Source organism: Muntiacus reevesi, chromosome 4, assembly GCF_963930625.1.
Source record: "Muntiacus reevesi chromosome 4, mMunRee1.1, whole genome shotgun sequence".
In the NCBI taxonomy this organism is placed as follows: Eukaryota; Metazoa; Chordata; class Mammalia; order Artiodactyla; family Cervidae; genus Muntiacus; species Muntiacus reevesi.
This window is the reverse complement of record NC_089252.1, coordinates 86,077,244-86,094,592: the sequence shown is the minus strand read 5'-3', so window position 1 is coordinate 86,094,592 and position 17,349 is coordinate 86,077,244. Positions and strand designations below refer to the sequence as shown.

General features: G+C 36.8%; 1 protein-coding gene across 1 annotated transcript in view; it reads right to left on the bottom strand.

The window, feature by feature from the left end:
• The window catches only part of CNTN3 (contactin 3), a 392,050-nt gene that overhangs the window by 249,281 nt on the left and 125,420 nt on the right, over positions 1-17,349 (bottom strand). The window contains exon 3 of the mRNA XM_065935286.1: positions 5,103-5,229. Coding sequence (XP_065791358.1) covers positions 5,103-5,229 — 127 coding nt within the window. The remainder of the gene's footprint in view (positions 1-5,102; positions 5,230-17,349) is intronic.

Below are 17,349 nucleotides of genomic sequence, written 5' to 3'. Positions count from 1 at the left end.
AACTGTCTATTTCCTCCCAGTTAACTTCATCCCATTTCTTTATTCATGCTACCCATTTAGCTTTCACTATTTGCTAAGCATTTTGGATGAAGGATGAAGAAAGAACTGTCTTCACCTTAAGGGAGTTACATTCAACCAGGCAAGTATACTTCATTTAAGTAAACTTCATAATCCAGGAAGGCATAGGTACAATAGGTACTGCATGGTGGGAGCATGGAACCCAACTCTGAGGGTATCAGGAAGGCTTCATGGGAGAGAGAGGAGCATAGTCAAGTTTAAAATGCCTACCTCTACTTGCCATCAGGCACCACAGAAATTCTTTCCACTTAGTGTTTGCAATCATTTCAACCATGTAAACATTTCACTGCTCTTAGTAAAACTGACTGTGTGTTTGGGGACCAGAGCTCATCAGCTAGAGAAGTCGGGATGCCAAGGGAAGTTGAGCTTGAGGATAAACACAGACTTGAGCCTAGTAACCTGGCAGAATGCACTGTATCTTCTTAGGACCAACAGACTTTAGAAGAATAAAGGGAGAGACTGCATATAATCAAAAATATACTAAATACATGTCATATCGTATTAATATAATGTATCACATACTATGCATAATACATACACTATGTATGCTCTACCCTGTAAACTGTATGTGGTCCCATGTATAGTATTACATTTTTGTGTCCTCAAGGATGTGTGTTTTCAGATAACAAGTAAACACCTTACATTTACTCCCTGGATAAATGATGAGCAGAAATTAGTCCATTATTATTATTACTTTTTCTTTCTTATACTGGATGCAGTTAGTGGAATTCCAGTAAATTAAACACATGTAAGTCAACTCCATTACAACAAACCCTACTTAACAGGGAGAAACTGTTGCCTGAAAATCTGCATTTTGCAGTGTTATGTAGTCCTTACAAGGTGTATATCCAAGAGTCCTCCCCTGTACTTCATTAAAAGTGCTTACTTATTTATTATATAAAGCTGGAAGAGAATTATATTCTGGTTGCTTCCTTGTGCTGAGAATAAAACAGAAGAACATTTATAGAAAAGAGCTGTGGATCCAACAAGGAAAAAAGTAGAGCATTGCTGTCCAACAAAACTTTCTGCAAGCACAGAAATGTCCATTTCTGTGTCCAATACAGCAGCTATCAGCTATGTGTGGCTACTGAGCACTTGAAACGAGGCTGCTATGAGTGAGGAATTTAATTCCTAGTTGAATTGATTTAAATATACGCGGACACATTTGGCTACTGGCTACCATACTGGACAGCACAGCCTGTTAAGTCTTGAGCCAGACTAAATGTTGTAAACACAAAACCCACATGGCCCGTATTCACATTTAAGGCTTATCATCTTTGGCCTTTACCATGTTTAAAAAGTGAGAGTCAACATTAGAAATACAGAGATTCAAAAAAGGGAAATTTCTCAATTTTAAACATCTCTTGAAAAGGTTTTGTAGTAGTGGACCAGGATTCCTGGATGATAACAATTGGTCAGGGCTCAGAAGCAATCGTGACCAATGGATGGACTTCTGGGTAAATGTGGGACAGTCTCTCGTCGTGATTCAATGTGTCTACATGTTATTAAGGGCCACTTCTTTTAGTTTATTACCTGCCTGGTCCCCACTGATATTTGCATATTATACCCTGGTCAATCCAATATGTGATCGCTTGTAATGCTGAATGGCATTAGTTGAAGTGACCAGGGAACTTCCTATTTGGGGTCTTTCATCTTAGCAAATGATGGGCATATTTAACCCTATGAGAAGTCAGAGAAAATCCTTCCCACTTAAAAAATGTTATTAATACTTCCTCAGGGCAACCTCTTTCAGCACCATCGGCAATTACGACAAGACTGAATACTAATTAACCTTTAAATACAGGCTTTGGGGCTCAGGCGGGAAGATGCAAAAGAAAGAATAAAATTCTCAATTAAACCCTAAGATGAGTAATTTCTCTTGAGAATTTCTGAACTTTTGGATTTCTAATATGGCCAATTAAGAGTTCTTTTTACCCAGTGGGATAATAACAAAGACAAGATCTCTCATCAGAAAAGTTTGCCTCAGTCTACAAGAAAGGATCTGGGCTTTCAAAAGGATATACCTTTATAAGACTCTTAGACTTTACTCTGAATCTTAGAGAATGTGTTTGTGTTGCCTTTAATTTACATTTTCACATGAACTGTTAATTTTCCTCCTTGATATCTTTCTTTTACCCTCCCTTCCTCCCTCCCCTCATTCTTTCCTCCCTCCTTCCCTTCTCTCTCTTTCTTATCTATGTGCTTGTATTTATAAATATTTACAAAAACATATCCTTTCTCTAACTTAATGTAAAAAAAAAAAAATCCCCATGTTAGATGGCTCAGATGGTAAAGAATCTGCCTGTAATGCAGGAGACTCGGGTTCAATCCCTGGACTGGGAAGATCCCTTGAAGAATGAAATGGCTACCCACTCCAGTATTCTTGCCTGGAGAATTTGATGGACAGAGGAGCCTGGAGGGCTACAGTCCATAGGATGGCAAAGAGTTGGACACAACTGAGCGACTAACACTTTCTTTCACTTTCAAAGTTTTTACCTATTTGTACTATTTATTCATAATTTTTAAAGGATAGAAGAAAATAAGAGCCAGCAAGTGTATTTTCTTCTGAAACAGGTAAAGGAATAATGCAGGATATTACTTGGTTGACTATTAAAATAAAAAACTAGGAGAAAAATCAGGCCATAAGTGAAGGTAGTGTCTAAGTAGATGAGGTTATAATTACAACCCACTGTAGTCTATAATCCCACCTACTCATCAGCTTAATTACTTATTCAGATAACATGGATAATAAGGAATCATTGCTTATTATAGGAAAGCCTAATATTTTCACAGTGAAAAGAGGTTTCCTCATGCTTTTTCCAGGTCTCAATTTCTAGTAACTCTAAAGTGAAATTTTATACTGATCAGAAGTCTTAACTTCAGAGTATCTTTAGAGCTATAATGAAAGTGTTTTCTATTTGCCTATAAACCAAATATTTTAAAACAATACCTAGCATGTAAAATTTCATCATTTATCAAACTTAAACTGATTAATTTCAGTCACACATCTCCTATTTTCAGGTACAGATTTGTTTTTAAATGCAACATACAGTATCTTAGGACATATAATAAAACATAAAATGTACTGTGCAAATGGCCAAACTTTATCAACATTTTATACGTTATCAGTTTATTTAAACATATATATCATGTCTATACAATAGCATTTTGTAAATACCTGGTACTTTAATTGTATTCACTCTAATTGTAATACACTGGAATTAAAACAAGTACCTGATAAATAAATAAGCACAACAAAAAGATATTTTTGAATTTCTAAGCTCAAGACTTCTTACTATTTGATTAAACTTTACCAACATAATTAATCTATTCATCTAAAATAAAATCCTATATGACTATATCTTATATCTTGACAAGTTTTCAGCTGAACACATTCATCACCAAATTATTCGCAAGATAAAATGCCAGGAAATAACTTTACTGACAACAACCAAAAAAAAAAAAAAAAAAACCAGCCCACGCATGAGTCATTCACATGGATTCTTTAAAATATTTACAGTCATATCTAAAAGGATAATCTTCTATTTCTGGAAGAAACAAACAGATGCATTTAGAAAGTGTTAGAAGTTCTACAAAAACGCTGGTGAAAATGTTTCCAAGATAATGTCCTATTAAGTGGATCTGTTAATCTTCCCTCCAAAGAAGAAAACATTTCCACCTGTTGTATGTATTATGTCTGATTAACTGACCAAGCTCACAAAATAGTTTCTTGTTTTATTTTAAATCATGTTAACAACTTTTCTCATTTCTATAGGTTAAGGAAGAGGCAGAGAGAAGAAAATCTTCTATCATCTTAGCCAATTCTGACCAGTAACCTGGATCATTACAATTATTGTGCTGAAAATACTCAACAGGTGCTCAATATATACGCTGTTGAATACTGCTGACAGAAACTGACCTTTACTTGCAAATGCAAAAACACAAAGGTCTACTTTCTAACCCAAGGTTGACCCAAGTTAACAATGATTGTTGGCTGCTATTATCAACATGGGTTAAGAGAACAATAGGAGTTCAGTAAGATCTACATCGCTACTCAAAACACTAAGAATTTCATTAACAAAGGCTGAAGTCTGCTTGTTCCTCAGGTTATAGAAAAGGTTTTGCCAAGCGAAGGAGATTGTAAACAGGGAGCTTGAAACAAACGCTTGCAGTAGTCAAGAGCATGCTGTTTTCAAGGTGCCTCAGGCACTTTCTCATAACCATTTAAATAAAAGCACCATATCCTGTTTATAAATAATTCATCTCTTCATTAAAGTGGGTCCCCCGAGAACCCTAAAAGTAAAAATCGCTAATCCTGTATTATTTAATAAAGTATATATCCATCACATCCAAATAAACTATCATCACCTCCCCAAATATTATATTTTTATCTTAAGGTGATGAGAGTTCAGTTTTTTTTTTCTTTTTTTCCTTATACCTTTCTGTGTTGTTAGAAGGTTTCTAGTGAACAAGTTATTATTTATATTATTTGAAAAATTGATACTTTCACATGAAAAAAATACAACTTATTTTCTCTTCAAGAATAGTTAGTATGACTTTAGTAGGGATGTATTTTATTCTTCTACACTGTATGAACCTTCTAACACATACTCAGTAAAATAATAAAGGAAGAAGGATAGACGCTGTTACCTTTTTCTAAAACTGTGACTGCTACATACTTTTACAACATATTTAATTTCATCCGCACAATGGATATGTTCCCAAAGACTACATGTAAATCCAAATTTATACATTAATTTCTACCACAAATCAGTGAAAAGACATTGCTTATTTAAGAGATTCTATCATGTTTTCTTTAATCAAGAATTCTTACTGTAAAGTGAACAATCAAATATACAAAATATGAACCCAAATGTTTAGGGATGACTGTTGAATATAGCAGACAACTATAGCTTCGTGTACTATAACTTACTGATAGCATAAGTATACTGAAACAAAAAAAATAAGTTCACAGTTGCCAAACTGCTTTTTCTTTATATGGATTTTCAAACTTCCCACTGTACCTGTAATGAGGTGAAGGGCTGCCTCGTGCTTCACAATTTAAAGTTATTTTTTTATCCTCTGAGCCAACGGGAAAAATGCTGTTGCTGGGTTCTTTGACAAACACTGGGCCCTGTAAGAGCAGCTCACCTATATGGGTAGAAGACATCCAAAAAATAATCATAATAAGTAAAAGGTACTGTACCAGCTGCATTCTAGAATTAAAGAAGAAAAGCAACCAACCAGTGTCTCTAGTGCTATTTTAAAAACAAGGGAAGCAGACACTGCTTCTTCCCTTATCCACAAAGATGTAGGCTCTTTGTGGACAGACTCTTCCTTTATCCACAAAGATGCTCTGCAGGCACTGCGTTGTTTACAAGGCATCACTGAAGCTGTCCTTGCATCCTAGTAACACTTCTAAGAGAATGAAAACTACTCTCAAAACCACTGCCATATTAATAAGATTACTTAAAAGAATAAATAAGGCTATACTAATCACTTTTTATAACATAAATTCTACCTAAACTATCATTGGTTAATTACCTGGTCTAGGAGGTCTTTCTGTCATAAGCCTCTTTACAAAACTAAAGCTGTATTCAAAATCACTTGATTCCCTGAGTATTGTCTTTCTCATAAAACTTGCCATGCATGCAAATCTGAGTGTTGACAATGTTATTTTGCATTCCAACCTCAAAACGCTCAATATTTGGTAGGATTTCCATTGGATTACTAGCAAATTGAAAAGAAGGATACAACACTGAACAAGTGCCCTTTAAAAAGTGCTTTTACTTTTGTTAAGAGAACTTGAACTTTCTGAGAATTTCCACATATACACAACTAGAAACCTGTGTCTTTGTATGATGAATTTAAATAGGAAAGAAGTAATGCCATCACTAACAGCTTATGCCACTGCAATTGTATAATCATTGGCAGAGCATTCTGAAGACAAACGCCCTCACAGGAAAAAATAAAACACAACCAAACTCCTTACTCCTGTCTTGAAATGCTCAGTAAAACTGCAGGAAAAAAATAAATAAATAACCAGACTAAGAGACAAAGAGAACCCCTGAAGAGATGACAAAGAAAATGAGATGGAAAAGCATTAAAAAAAACCCTAGAAACAATTTAGGCTACGTAAGTAGTAATAACATTATAACACTAACAAAAAATTTCCCATATTAACAGGAATGGTAAAATAACACACTACTGAAAATAATCATTGAAATGACGAAAAAGCTGCAATGAAAACCACCATGTGAATTCTATGTGTCCACATCTGTTCTTTAACTTTCACAATGTTTTGTGAGGTAAGTACTGTAATTATTCCCAGTGTACAGAAGAGAAGTGTTGAGCCTAAGAGTGGGTATATGAAACATGCAAGTACACACAGCTTTTCAGAATGTGCAACTGATGATAGAAATGGCAGTCTGGGGACTGTGCAGTCAAACTTCAAACTCTGGCTAACTCTGAGCACTTTTCCACTGAAACATCACCACACAGTTAACCTTACTATGGCCCACGATGATTTAAGAAAGTCCTCAGAAGTCCCTGGTTTTTATTTACATATAAGGGGAAATGTCACAAGGGGGAAAAACGTCTTACTTTTCCTTTGGACAATCTCCTGAAGAAAGGGATTTTGAAACAGGTACTAAACAGATAGTTCTTAATTAAAAAGAGCCAATGCTGACATTTTCTTGAATTTTCCTCCCTCAGTTTATTGCATAAAAGTAAAAAAAAAAAAAAAAACCAACAAAAACAGTGTATCATTAATAATATTTATTGTCTTAGAAATTTGAATATATTTCTGTTACAATGTCTGCCTGTAAATATTTACAAAGATAGATTTTTTTCATAGTATTTTTTCTAGCGCAATGAATATTTTGAGTGGCATGTATTTTATCTATTTAGGAGATGGTATAGCACTGTTGTCCTGACCAACTGATGTTCACAGGGCTTGGAAGCAATAATATATTAACATAACAGTGTACGTTTGAAACCAACAGGTAAGGTGGGGAAGGAAACCAACAAAAGGAAAATCGGATATAGATTAAAAGGGTGATTTCAATGAAAAAGACAGGTGTTTTTAGAGAATCAACTTACAGTTACTAGGGTGAAGAAGGGTAAGAATAGATTGGGAGTTTAGGATTGATATGTACACACTGTTATATTTAAAACAGATAACCAACAAAGACATACTGCTAAAGAAAGATAAATAGCGGTGTTTTTAAAGAATTTTCCTACAAGTGACCACAATGAAAACACAAACATTCATCACAATTTAGTAAAAGTCAAATTCCCAAATGATGTTCTAATTCTTCTCTAGAGACTACTGTTAATTTAAGGTGACAGTATTAAATAATTAGAAGCATTTCTTTCTGAGACCCTTTTGAAAGAGGGGTGATAATAGCTAATTTGCTAGCATTTATGAGCCAGGCACTGTACTCGGCCATTTACAAGCCTTGTCTCCCTTATTTCCAGGCTGCATTTGACCCACTGCCTACTTTCTGAGGTCCAGTTGCACCATCATCCTTGTCTTTGGCTCTCAAGACACACTGAACTTTGGGTTGACCTTCCTTCTTATTCTTGTGTTCTGGTTTCCTTTTGTCATTTAGAACTCAGCATAAATGTCATCTTCTCAGCTTAAATAAGACTGCCCCTCCCCCAACTATGTCATGACTCACCCCTCACTTCCACCAGTCACAGACATCAGCTATGTATCTCACCATCTAAAAATATTAGACACATTTATATAAGTGCTTGCCATTTATTTTGTATCTAATTCATTGCTGCTCCTCCAACTCTGAGCATGGCAGCTATTCAATATCTGTCTGCCGAGTGGATGATTAAGGTGAAGAAATTCTCACAATAACTCAACATAAGACAGATATTATGTTACAGCTGGTGAATGATAAAGCTAAGGTTTTAATTCCAGAGCTTATATTCTCACATTATAGTTGTTTAGCCTCCCCAGAAGAAATGAGACCCAGAGAGGTTAAATAACCAACCACGGCAACACAGTTTTTGGCTGACAAACCTAGGATCACAGCCCAGTGGTCATATTCTTGGTTTGTTTCTCCTTCCATTAAACCACACCGTTCTAAATAGGGTCAAAGGTGAAAAGTAACCATCAACTTGCTTTGTCAGCTTCAGTATTTCCTGATGATGGTCTTCCCAGGTGGTGCTAGCGGTAAAGAAGCTGCCTGCAGTGCAGGAGACATGGGTTCAATATTTGGGTCAGGAAGACCTGCTGGAGAAGGAAATGGCAACCCACTCCAGTAGTCTTGCCTGGGAAACCTCACGGACAGAGGAGCCTGGCAGGTTACAGTCCACAGGGTCACAAAGAGTTGGACACGACTGAGCAATTGAGCACACAACATTTCCTGACGACACACTAGAGTTAACAGCCTCTGAGGCACATACCAGACACATCTGAAATTTAAGGCTCCTAAAGGCATTTCAGACCACCAGCAGCCATTCCGGAGTCTCCAACGACTCCTAAAATGTAAGTGCAAATAATAATCAAACATGACAGGTTGGTTCATGCTTTACATTCAGAAAAGAGACATAGGCCACTCAATCTTGTTTCCCCGGAATAAAATCGGTGATGAGAGATGCTGGGTTATAATATTCTAGTCTCCTGCTAGCAATATAAGCTTAAAAGGAAAAAAAATTCTGAGGTCTTCACTAACCTAAAGGAAATTATCCAACAGTTTCTTCAAAGCTAATTTTGATCCTCCAAAGTACAAAACCTTGACTATTCACACAGATACTCGTAAGCAGCAGAAAGCAGTTTGACTGAAAACAGAAGGGGGCTTCATGCCTAACTAAAGGGATTCAATGTAACATTTAGATTGATGCTAAACTTTACTTTTTGTGACAGGGGCATTTTTTGATATGTTGGCCTGGCTCCCAAGCTCCATTTTAAGTTTGCAACCTAAAATAAAGGGCATATAACATTTCCGAACAGGACTAATAAGTCGAAAACTCCAATACTGAAGTGTTTTTTTTTCCCCCCAAACACCCAGAGGCTACGAGGAATAACTGCCTTTGAATGTAAGTACAAGCTTTATGAGCTCCTAAGGTAATGTCACTAAAAGATCAAACTGTGGCAAATCAATTCTAACGGTCATACGCTATACAATTTTTATGAAGAATGACAGAGAGAAACAGACAAAGGATTGCAGGCAGTTGCATTACTTTTACTAGAAGAAATGAAAATCCTAAAAGACTGCAATGTTACTCCTGAAATTCACACAGAAAAGGAAAGCATATTCCCCATTTCCTCTTGCAGACTTGCAGCATAGCTACACAGCACAAAACAGGAGGAAACGAAGAAGGTCAATCCAAAAGGGAGCTAGGATGGTAGTGCTATTTAAGGAAGAATTTAAGAGACAGTGGATCTAGAAAGGAATATTCAATGTACTTAAAAGAGATACTCAACCCAAACAGAAGGATGTCTAGTGCAAGTCAAAGAAAGAAAAAAAAATAAATGCCACCAATGATATGGGATCTATATAACAAGCCCTACTATTCCACAGGAAAAGAAATTTAAGATGGAAAGAAAAGCTTTGTAGCAGTGGGACATCTCCATTGATTTTGGCATTGCTGGCTTACAGTTAGAAAATGCTAGGGAAAAAAAGGCAAGAAATGATTGAAATACAATTTCATTAATATTCTTCCAAAGTCAGGAAAGGCCAACAATTTCAGTATGATGATTTATTTCTTTAACAAATATCTGAATGCCAGACATGCGCACCACATGAAAAACTAACTGTGGCAGATACTGTCGGTTGTCTACGGAACAGTTCTTCCGTAACTGTTTTCCCTGCCAACAGAACCTGCCTTTCACCTGAGATATGAGAAGCACCAGATATGTTACCTTCCCAGATCTCTGCAGTTTCTGCCTGGGGAGCAGGGTAAACAGCGGGGATTAATTTATGAGACCAGTACCACCCACAAAGGGGTATATTAGATTGCTAGGTCTGCCATAACAGAGTACCACAAACTAGGTTGCTTAAGAAACAGAACTTAACTCATCTCACAGTCTGCTGCTGCTACTGCTAAGTCACTTCGGTCGTGTCCGACTATGTGCGACCCCATCCCTGGGATTCTTCAGGCAAGAACACTGGAGTGGGTTGCCGTTTCCTTCTCCAACGCATGAAAGCGAAAAGTGAAAGTGAAGTCGCTCAGCCGTGTCTGACTCTTCGCGACCCCATAGACTGCAGCCCACCAGGCTCCTCCGTCCATGGGATTTTCCAGGCAAGAGTACTGGAGTGGGGTGCCATTGCCTTCTCCATCTCACAGTCTAGAGACTAGAATTTTGAAATCAAGGTGTAGGCAGGGTTCAATTCTCCGGAAGGCCCTAAGATGAGTTCCAGGCCTGTCTCCCTGGCTTGCCGGTGGCCACCTTCTCCCTGTGTCTCTTCACCACATCTTCCCTCTGTGAGCATCTTTATGCCTGAATTCTAATACTCCCTCCTTAATAAGGATACAGTCATAATGGATTAGGGTCCGCCCTGATGATCTCATCTTCAAAAATGATATCTGCAATGATCCTGTGTCCAAATAAGGTCACGTTCTGAGGTCCTAAGGATTACAGGTTCAACACACAAATATTCAGGCAATACAATTCAACCAGTAACAAGTGAAGTGAAAGTTGCTCAGTCATGTCCAACTCTTTGCAACCCCACGGACTATATAGTCCATGGAATTCTCTAGGCCAGAATACTGGAGTGGGTAGCCTTTCCCTTCTCCAGGGGCTTTTCCCAACCCAGGGATTGAACCCAGGTCTCCCACATCGCAGGCGGATTCTTTACCAGCTGAGCCACAACAGGTAGAGGAAAATCTGCTAGGATCTTCTAGAAAAGAGCCCTCACATCCTTGAGCTCTTGAATCAATATGAACTACATTAACTCTAAACATTATGTGTTGGAAAAATAAACCTTTAATGCATTGCTGTCACCTGCAGCTGAATTTACTGTCACCTACACACTAAAAAAAAGGGGGGGAAGACAATACAGCATACTTTAGATGAGAAAGGCCAATAAAATGCTTATGAAGAATAGCTAATTCATCCATTTTCTATATTGGAAATGCTATCAAGCAATTAGGTTAAAAGGAAAAATGTTGGAGCATGACATATATTTGGTGTAGTACAGCATTACAGAGAAACTGATAAAAATTCTTTAAATTGTAAGTTAACAGCTTACTACATGATTTGCTCAATCTTTACTTCATGCTTCATTCATACCCAGAAATGGAAAAACTGCAAGGGAAGCAGTGCTCAATAGTTAGAGAATTAGAACTGAAAGCAGCTGCTTGAGTTTTACAAGTACTAGAAATAAATGTTCACATAAATGAATGTTCTTCCATAAAGTGGCAGATCCCTTTCAATACAGGAAAAAGTTTTTTAGCCAAAAATTGCATTTTTCCTCTCATTGAAACCTCCCTAAAAAAAAAGTAATAAGGCTCATACTCAGACACATTTATGTACATAACAGTCATGTTTAAGGTTAAATATCTGGATTTTGGCACTTCAGTAAACCAATCACAGATTTTGATGGAAGATAGCATCTATTTCACTGGATGGATTAATATTCAATATAGAACATAGCTAAGTAATATTAGAGAACTTGGGTATATTTCTGAGAGTATCTGATATTTCATCTTGATGCTTTTAATCCAATGGCTGTATTTCTGATTTGTGGAATGTTCTTTACGTTTGAAAGATGTTTAAACAATTTAGAGTCATGACAAGAAATAATGTACTGCAAACAAAACAAACATATAGGAGATAAGTTGAAGTCTTTGCAGATTAAAATGTTTTCATAATACTGTCCCTTTTTTCATTTAAATGCACTATTGTCTTTTTATGAATGTGAGTTCTAGTGCTTTTGAATCTCTCTGACATATTTCCATAATACCCAGTCCATAATTATACCTTTCTTGATAGATGGCTTGATAGCAACTCAACATGATAAATATGTTACAATGCTATTGAAAGATACAGCATGCAATGTGTACAATACACTCAGGAGTACACAATCTATGGCTCATTTATTCAAAATGGAAAAAAAAAAAACCACTTATATCCCTGCTTTCTATTATACCAACTTCCACTGAATATCTTTGAAGTATGCAAATTCACAAGGTTCTCTCCAACCATGTTGAATTGAAAAGACTTCATTATTTCATTAATCAATTTTTAAAAAAACCAAAACATTTCTTTAGTAAACTTCTCTTGGAGAGTTCAATAGAGTTGGTTGTATTTGTGGTTTCTATTCTTTACCAAAGAGATTGGGTCAAGGCTCTCTGGGGCTCAGGCATGATTCTCTTTGTGTATTTTAATAAGGATATTTCATATCAAACTCTAGTTGAAGGCTATTGTTTCTATGAAAAAATAATTATACAATAAAAAATCCCTATTATAAAATGTTTATAATGGAGAAACTATTAAGAAGTAATACAAACCAGCGATTGCATTTTGTAGTATTCTTGCAGCTGTAATCTCATAAAGTAGAAGAGAGAAAATTCTTTTCTTGCCTGCACATCAGCAAGCAGAAACAGGAACTGTGTCTGTAAACAACTGAGCATATGAGATACCACCTAGTTCCCTCTTCCCACTTCTTTTCCCAAACTGGGACTTGCTTTTATATTTCTAGACCATAAGTGGGGAATTAAATTGGGTTATCGGGGAGGTACAGAGATCAAAGAAAGCAAGACAATGAACAGCAACTCCCAAAACTGTGTATCTGGAACTATGGGGTATTCTTGGGTGAGTTTCAGAGTTGTAGAAACATGAATAGTTAAATAATTTTTCAAATTATTTTTCACTTGACCTACAACTTAGATTCACTTTTTATCATGATTTATTGTAGATACTGTGTGCATGTGTATATACTCACATACACAACTGATTAAAAAGTTTCTTGAAATAGTACTAATTCTTACTGCATGCTGAATCATAATTCTATTCTATTTCATTTTCTACAATTTGATAATCCATGGTCTAGAAGCATCCTTTCTTGTCCCCAGAGTCCAAGATTACTATTTTGTGGGAGGGGAGTAAAACTGTAATGATTGCAAGGTATTTTTTTCATTTCCTTCACTTAAGAATCTTGGCAATGAAGGAAAAGAACAAACCACATTCAACATGGAGTTTCTGTGGTCCCAAGATGTAGTGATGACAAGTGAGCCTTCTCCAAATCTGTGAAATCACTGTATCTGTAGGCTTGGGAAGAACAAAAAGTATTGTGTCCTGCTGGTAGTCAAATGAAGGAAATAAATTTTACTCTGAAAAACATAGTTCCTCAGTTCTGTATAATATGGAGAAAAATCCTTCATCATAAATACTTCATATAAACACATGCACAGTCTCAAAAGTTAACAAAGAAAAAAATAAACATTGAGTATCCGGCCCTACTCTAGACACTTTGCATCCACCAAGTTACGTAACTCTAAGTGAATATTTAATACTGAATAAAAAATTGTACTCATCTGAACATTATTGCTACTTTTAATATGGATACAGATTATAAATAATATACCTAAGGGTTAGTAAGGATGAGTTATATCTCTCTAGAATTTTGGTAGCACTATCCTGAAGAATATCTTACTGATATGCATGAGAAGTTACAGGCTACCCAGGGTGGCTCAGTGGTAAAGAATGTGACTGGCAATGCAGGAGATGTGGGTTTGATCCTTGGTCTGGGAAGATAACACAGAGAAGGAAATGGCAACCCACTCCAACATTCTTGTCTGGGAAATCCCAGGCACAGAGGGGCCTGGTGGGCTACAGTCCACAGGGTCACGAAGTCAGACATGACTTAGCGACTAAAAAACAACAACATGAGAAAGCTACAGTCATTTAGGAAGTCTAAAGAAAGTCACAAATTATTTCATTATTTCTTCCTCCATGGAAACATTTAGTAGCAATCTTTTCCCATTGTGAATTATTAGAACAATTTTCTATGTTTTATTCATCACAATTTCCTTAGTGTACTACATATTACCTTCACTTATTTTTCACTCATAACTCCTCCATCACCAGTCTTTAAACTTTTAGAAGACAATGACTATATTCAACATATATTTACCGCCTAAGCATCCCTATCATATTGTATACATTGGATAATTTGATAAATTAGTATTTGAAAGGAAATGAGTGTGTTTATGGTTCACTGCAAATGGCTTTAACTTACAAAATGTTAATAGAGGATCAAAAGAAAGAACATAGTCATTCTCAGGATAAATCTATAAGCAAATATTCTATCTCCAACTGGAATATGCATATCTAACTGAAAAATAATTCACTTTGTGAAAATAGGAGCTTATTCTTATAAGCTAATTGAATGATACCGTCATTATGTTTTTACAGTAGTTGTTGTTCAGTCACAAAGTCACCTCTGACTCTGAGAACTCATGAACTGCAGCACGCCAGGCTCCTCTGTCCTCCACTATTTCCCAGAGTTTGCTCAAATTCATGTCCACTGAGTTGGTGATGCTATCTAACCATTTCATCCTCTGCCACATCCTTCTGCTCCTGTCCTCAATCTTTACCATTATCAAGGTCTTTTTCAATGAGTCAGCTCTTCGCATCAGGTGGCCAAAGTACTGGAGCTTCACCTTTAGCATCAGTCCTTTCAATGAATATTAAGGGTTGATTTCTTTAGGATTGACTGGTTTGACCTGTTTGCAGGCAAGGGACTCTCAAGAGTCTCCTCTAGCACCACAATTTAAAAGCATTAATTTTTTGGCACTTAGCCTTCTTTATGGTCCACCTCTCACATCCATATGTAACAATTTGACTATACAGACCTTTGTCAGCAAAATGATGTCTCTGCTTTTTAATATACTGTCTAGGTTTGTCATAACTTTTTTTTTCTTTTTCTTTTAATTGGAGGCTAATTACTTTACAATATTGTGGTGGTTTTGCCCTACATTCACATGAATCAGCATGGGTATAATGTGTTCCCCATCCTGAATCTCCCTCTCACCTCCCTCCCCATCCCATCCCTCAGGGTCATCCCAGTGCACCAGCCCTGAGCACCTTGTCTCATGCATCAAACCTGGGCTGGCGATCTATTTCACATATGTTAATATACATGTTCCAATGCTATTCTCTCAAATCACCCCATCCTCACCTTCTCCCACAGAGCCCAACAGTCTGTTCTTAACATCTGTGTCTCTTTTGCTGTCTTGCACATAGGGTCATCATAAAGATTACCATCTTTCTAAATTCCATATATATGCATTAATATACTGTATTGGTGTTTTTCTTTCTGACTTACTTTGCTCTGTATAATGTCATAACTTTCAAGGGGCAAGTGTCTTAAATTTCGTGGCTACAGTCACCATCCGCAGTGATTCTGGAGCCCAACGGAAGAAAATCTGTCACTGCTTCCACTTTTTTTCCTTCTATTTGCCATAAAGTGATGGGACCATATGCCATGATCTTAGTTTTTTTAATGCTGAGTTTCAAACTACCTTTCTCACTCTTCTCTTTCACCCTCATCAAGGGCTCTTTAGTTCCTTTTCACTTTCTGCCATTAGATTGGTATCACCTGCATATCTAAGGTTGTTGACATTTCTCCCAGCAATCTTGGTTCCAGCTTGTGATTCATCCAGTCCAGCACTTCGCATGTATACCCTACACAGAGTTAAGTAAATAGGGTGACAGTATAACAGATCATCACACACCTTTTCCAATTTGGAACCAGTCTACTGTTCCATGTCCAATTCTGTTGCTTCTTGGCCCTCATTCATTCAGGTTTCTCCCAAGACAGGTAAGGTAGTCTGGTATCCCCATCTCTTGAAGAATTTTCCATAGCTTGCTATAATCCACACAGTCAAAGGTTTAAATGTAGTCAATGAAGCAGAAGTAGATGTTTCTGTGGAATTCTCTTGCTTTCTCCATGATCCAACGAATGTTGGCAGTTTGATCCCTGGTTCCTCTGCCTTTTCTAAATGCAGTTTGTACATCTGGATATTCTTGGTTCACATAATGTTGAAGCCTAAATTGAAGGACTTTGAGCATAATCTTGCTAGCATGTGAAATGAGAACAATTTTGTCCGGTACTTTGAAGATTCTTTGGCATTGCCTTTCTTTGGGATTGGAATAAAAACTGACTTTTCCCAGCCCTGTGGCCACTGCTGAGTTTTCCACATTTCCAACATAATGAGTAGAGCAGTTTAATGACATCATCTTTTAGGATTTTAAATAGCTCAGCTAGAATTCCATCACCTCCACTAGCTTTGTTCATAGTAATGCTTCCTAAGGCCCACTCGACTTCACACTCCAGGATCTAGGTGAATGATCACACCATTGTGGTTATCCAGATTATTAAGACATTTTTTGTATAGTTTTGTGTATTCTTGCCACCTCTTTTTAATTTTCTCTACTTCTGTTAGGTCCTTATCGTTTTTGGCTTTTATCATGTCCATCCTTACATGAAATATTCCCTTAGCATCTCTAACTTTCTTGAAGAGATCTCTAGTCTTTCCCATTCTATTGTTTTCCTCTACTCCTTTGCACTGTTCATTTAAGAAGGGCTTCTTATCTCTCCTTTTTATTCTCTGGAACTCTTCATTCAGTTGCTTGTATCTTTCCCTTTCTCACAGTAGAAGCATTCATTATTATTGGGTGGCTATTTCTCTTTGGACAATTTGGAGGATCTTGGCCATCTACATTACACACACTCCTTTGCAGTACTGAGAATAAAAATACTACACAGGAGTTGTTTTCCTAAAGCCACACATGAAGAGCACTTTAAAACAACACTTTATTAGTAATCTAGTTTATAAATTGGGTGCTGAAGCAAAGTTCCCTTTCTGAATTTTAATGACTCGTTAGAATAGTGACCAGAATCATTTAAAAAAAAAATTGAGCTTTTGGTGGGCTGTTTATTACCCAGATATCTAAGGAAGTTTTCTATGCTTAATGTTATTTTTAAGAGGGGATTCAAGAGCATTTCAAAATATCAGCATTGGCAGAAGTTTGACCATTCCATGAGATGGATCTCTTTGCAGAACACCAGCAGATCTGTGATACATTGATACCTGTATCTGTGACACATGTGAATTACAAATTTCCTTAACACAAAATCAGCCTTTAGTCTAAATCTTTAGGCTAAATTCTTCAGTTCAGTTCAGTTAAGTCCCTCAGTCATGTTCAACTCTTTGCGACCCCATGGACTGCAGCATGCCAGGCCTCCCTGTCTATCACCAACTCCCAGAGTTTACTCAAACCCATGTCCATCGAGTCAGTGATGC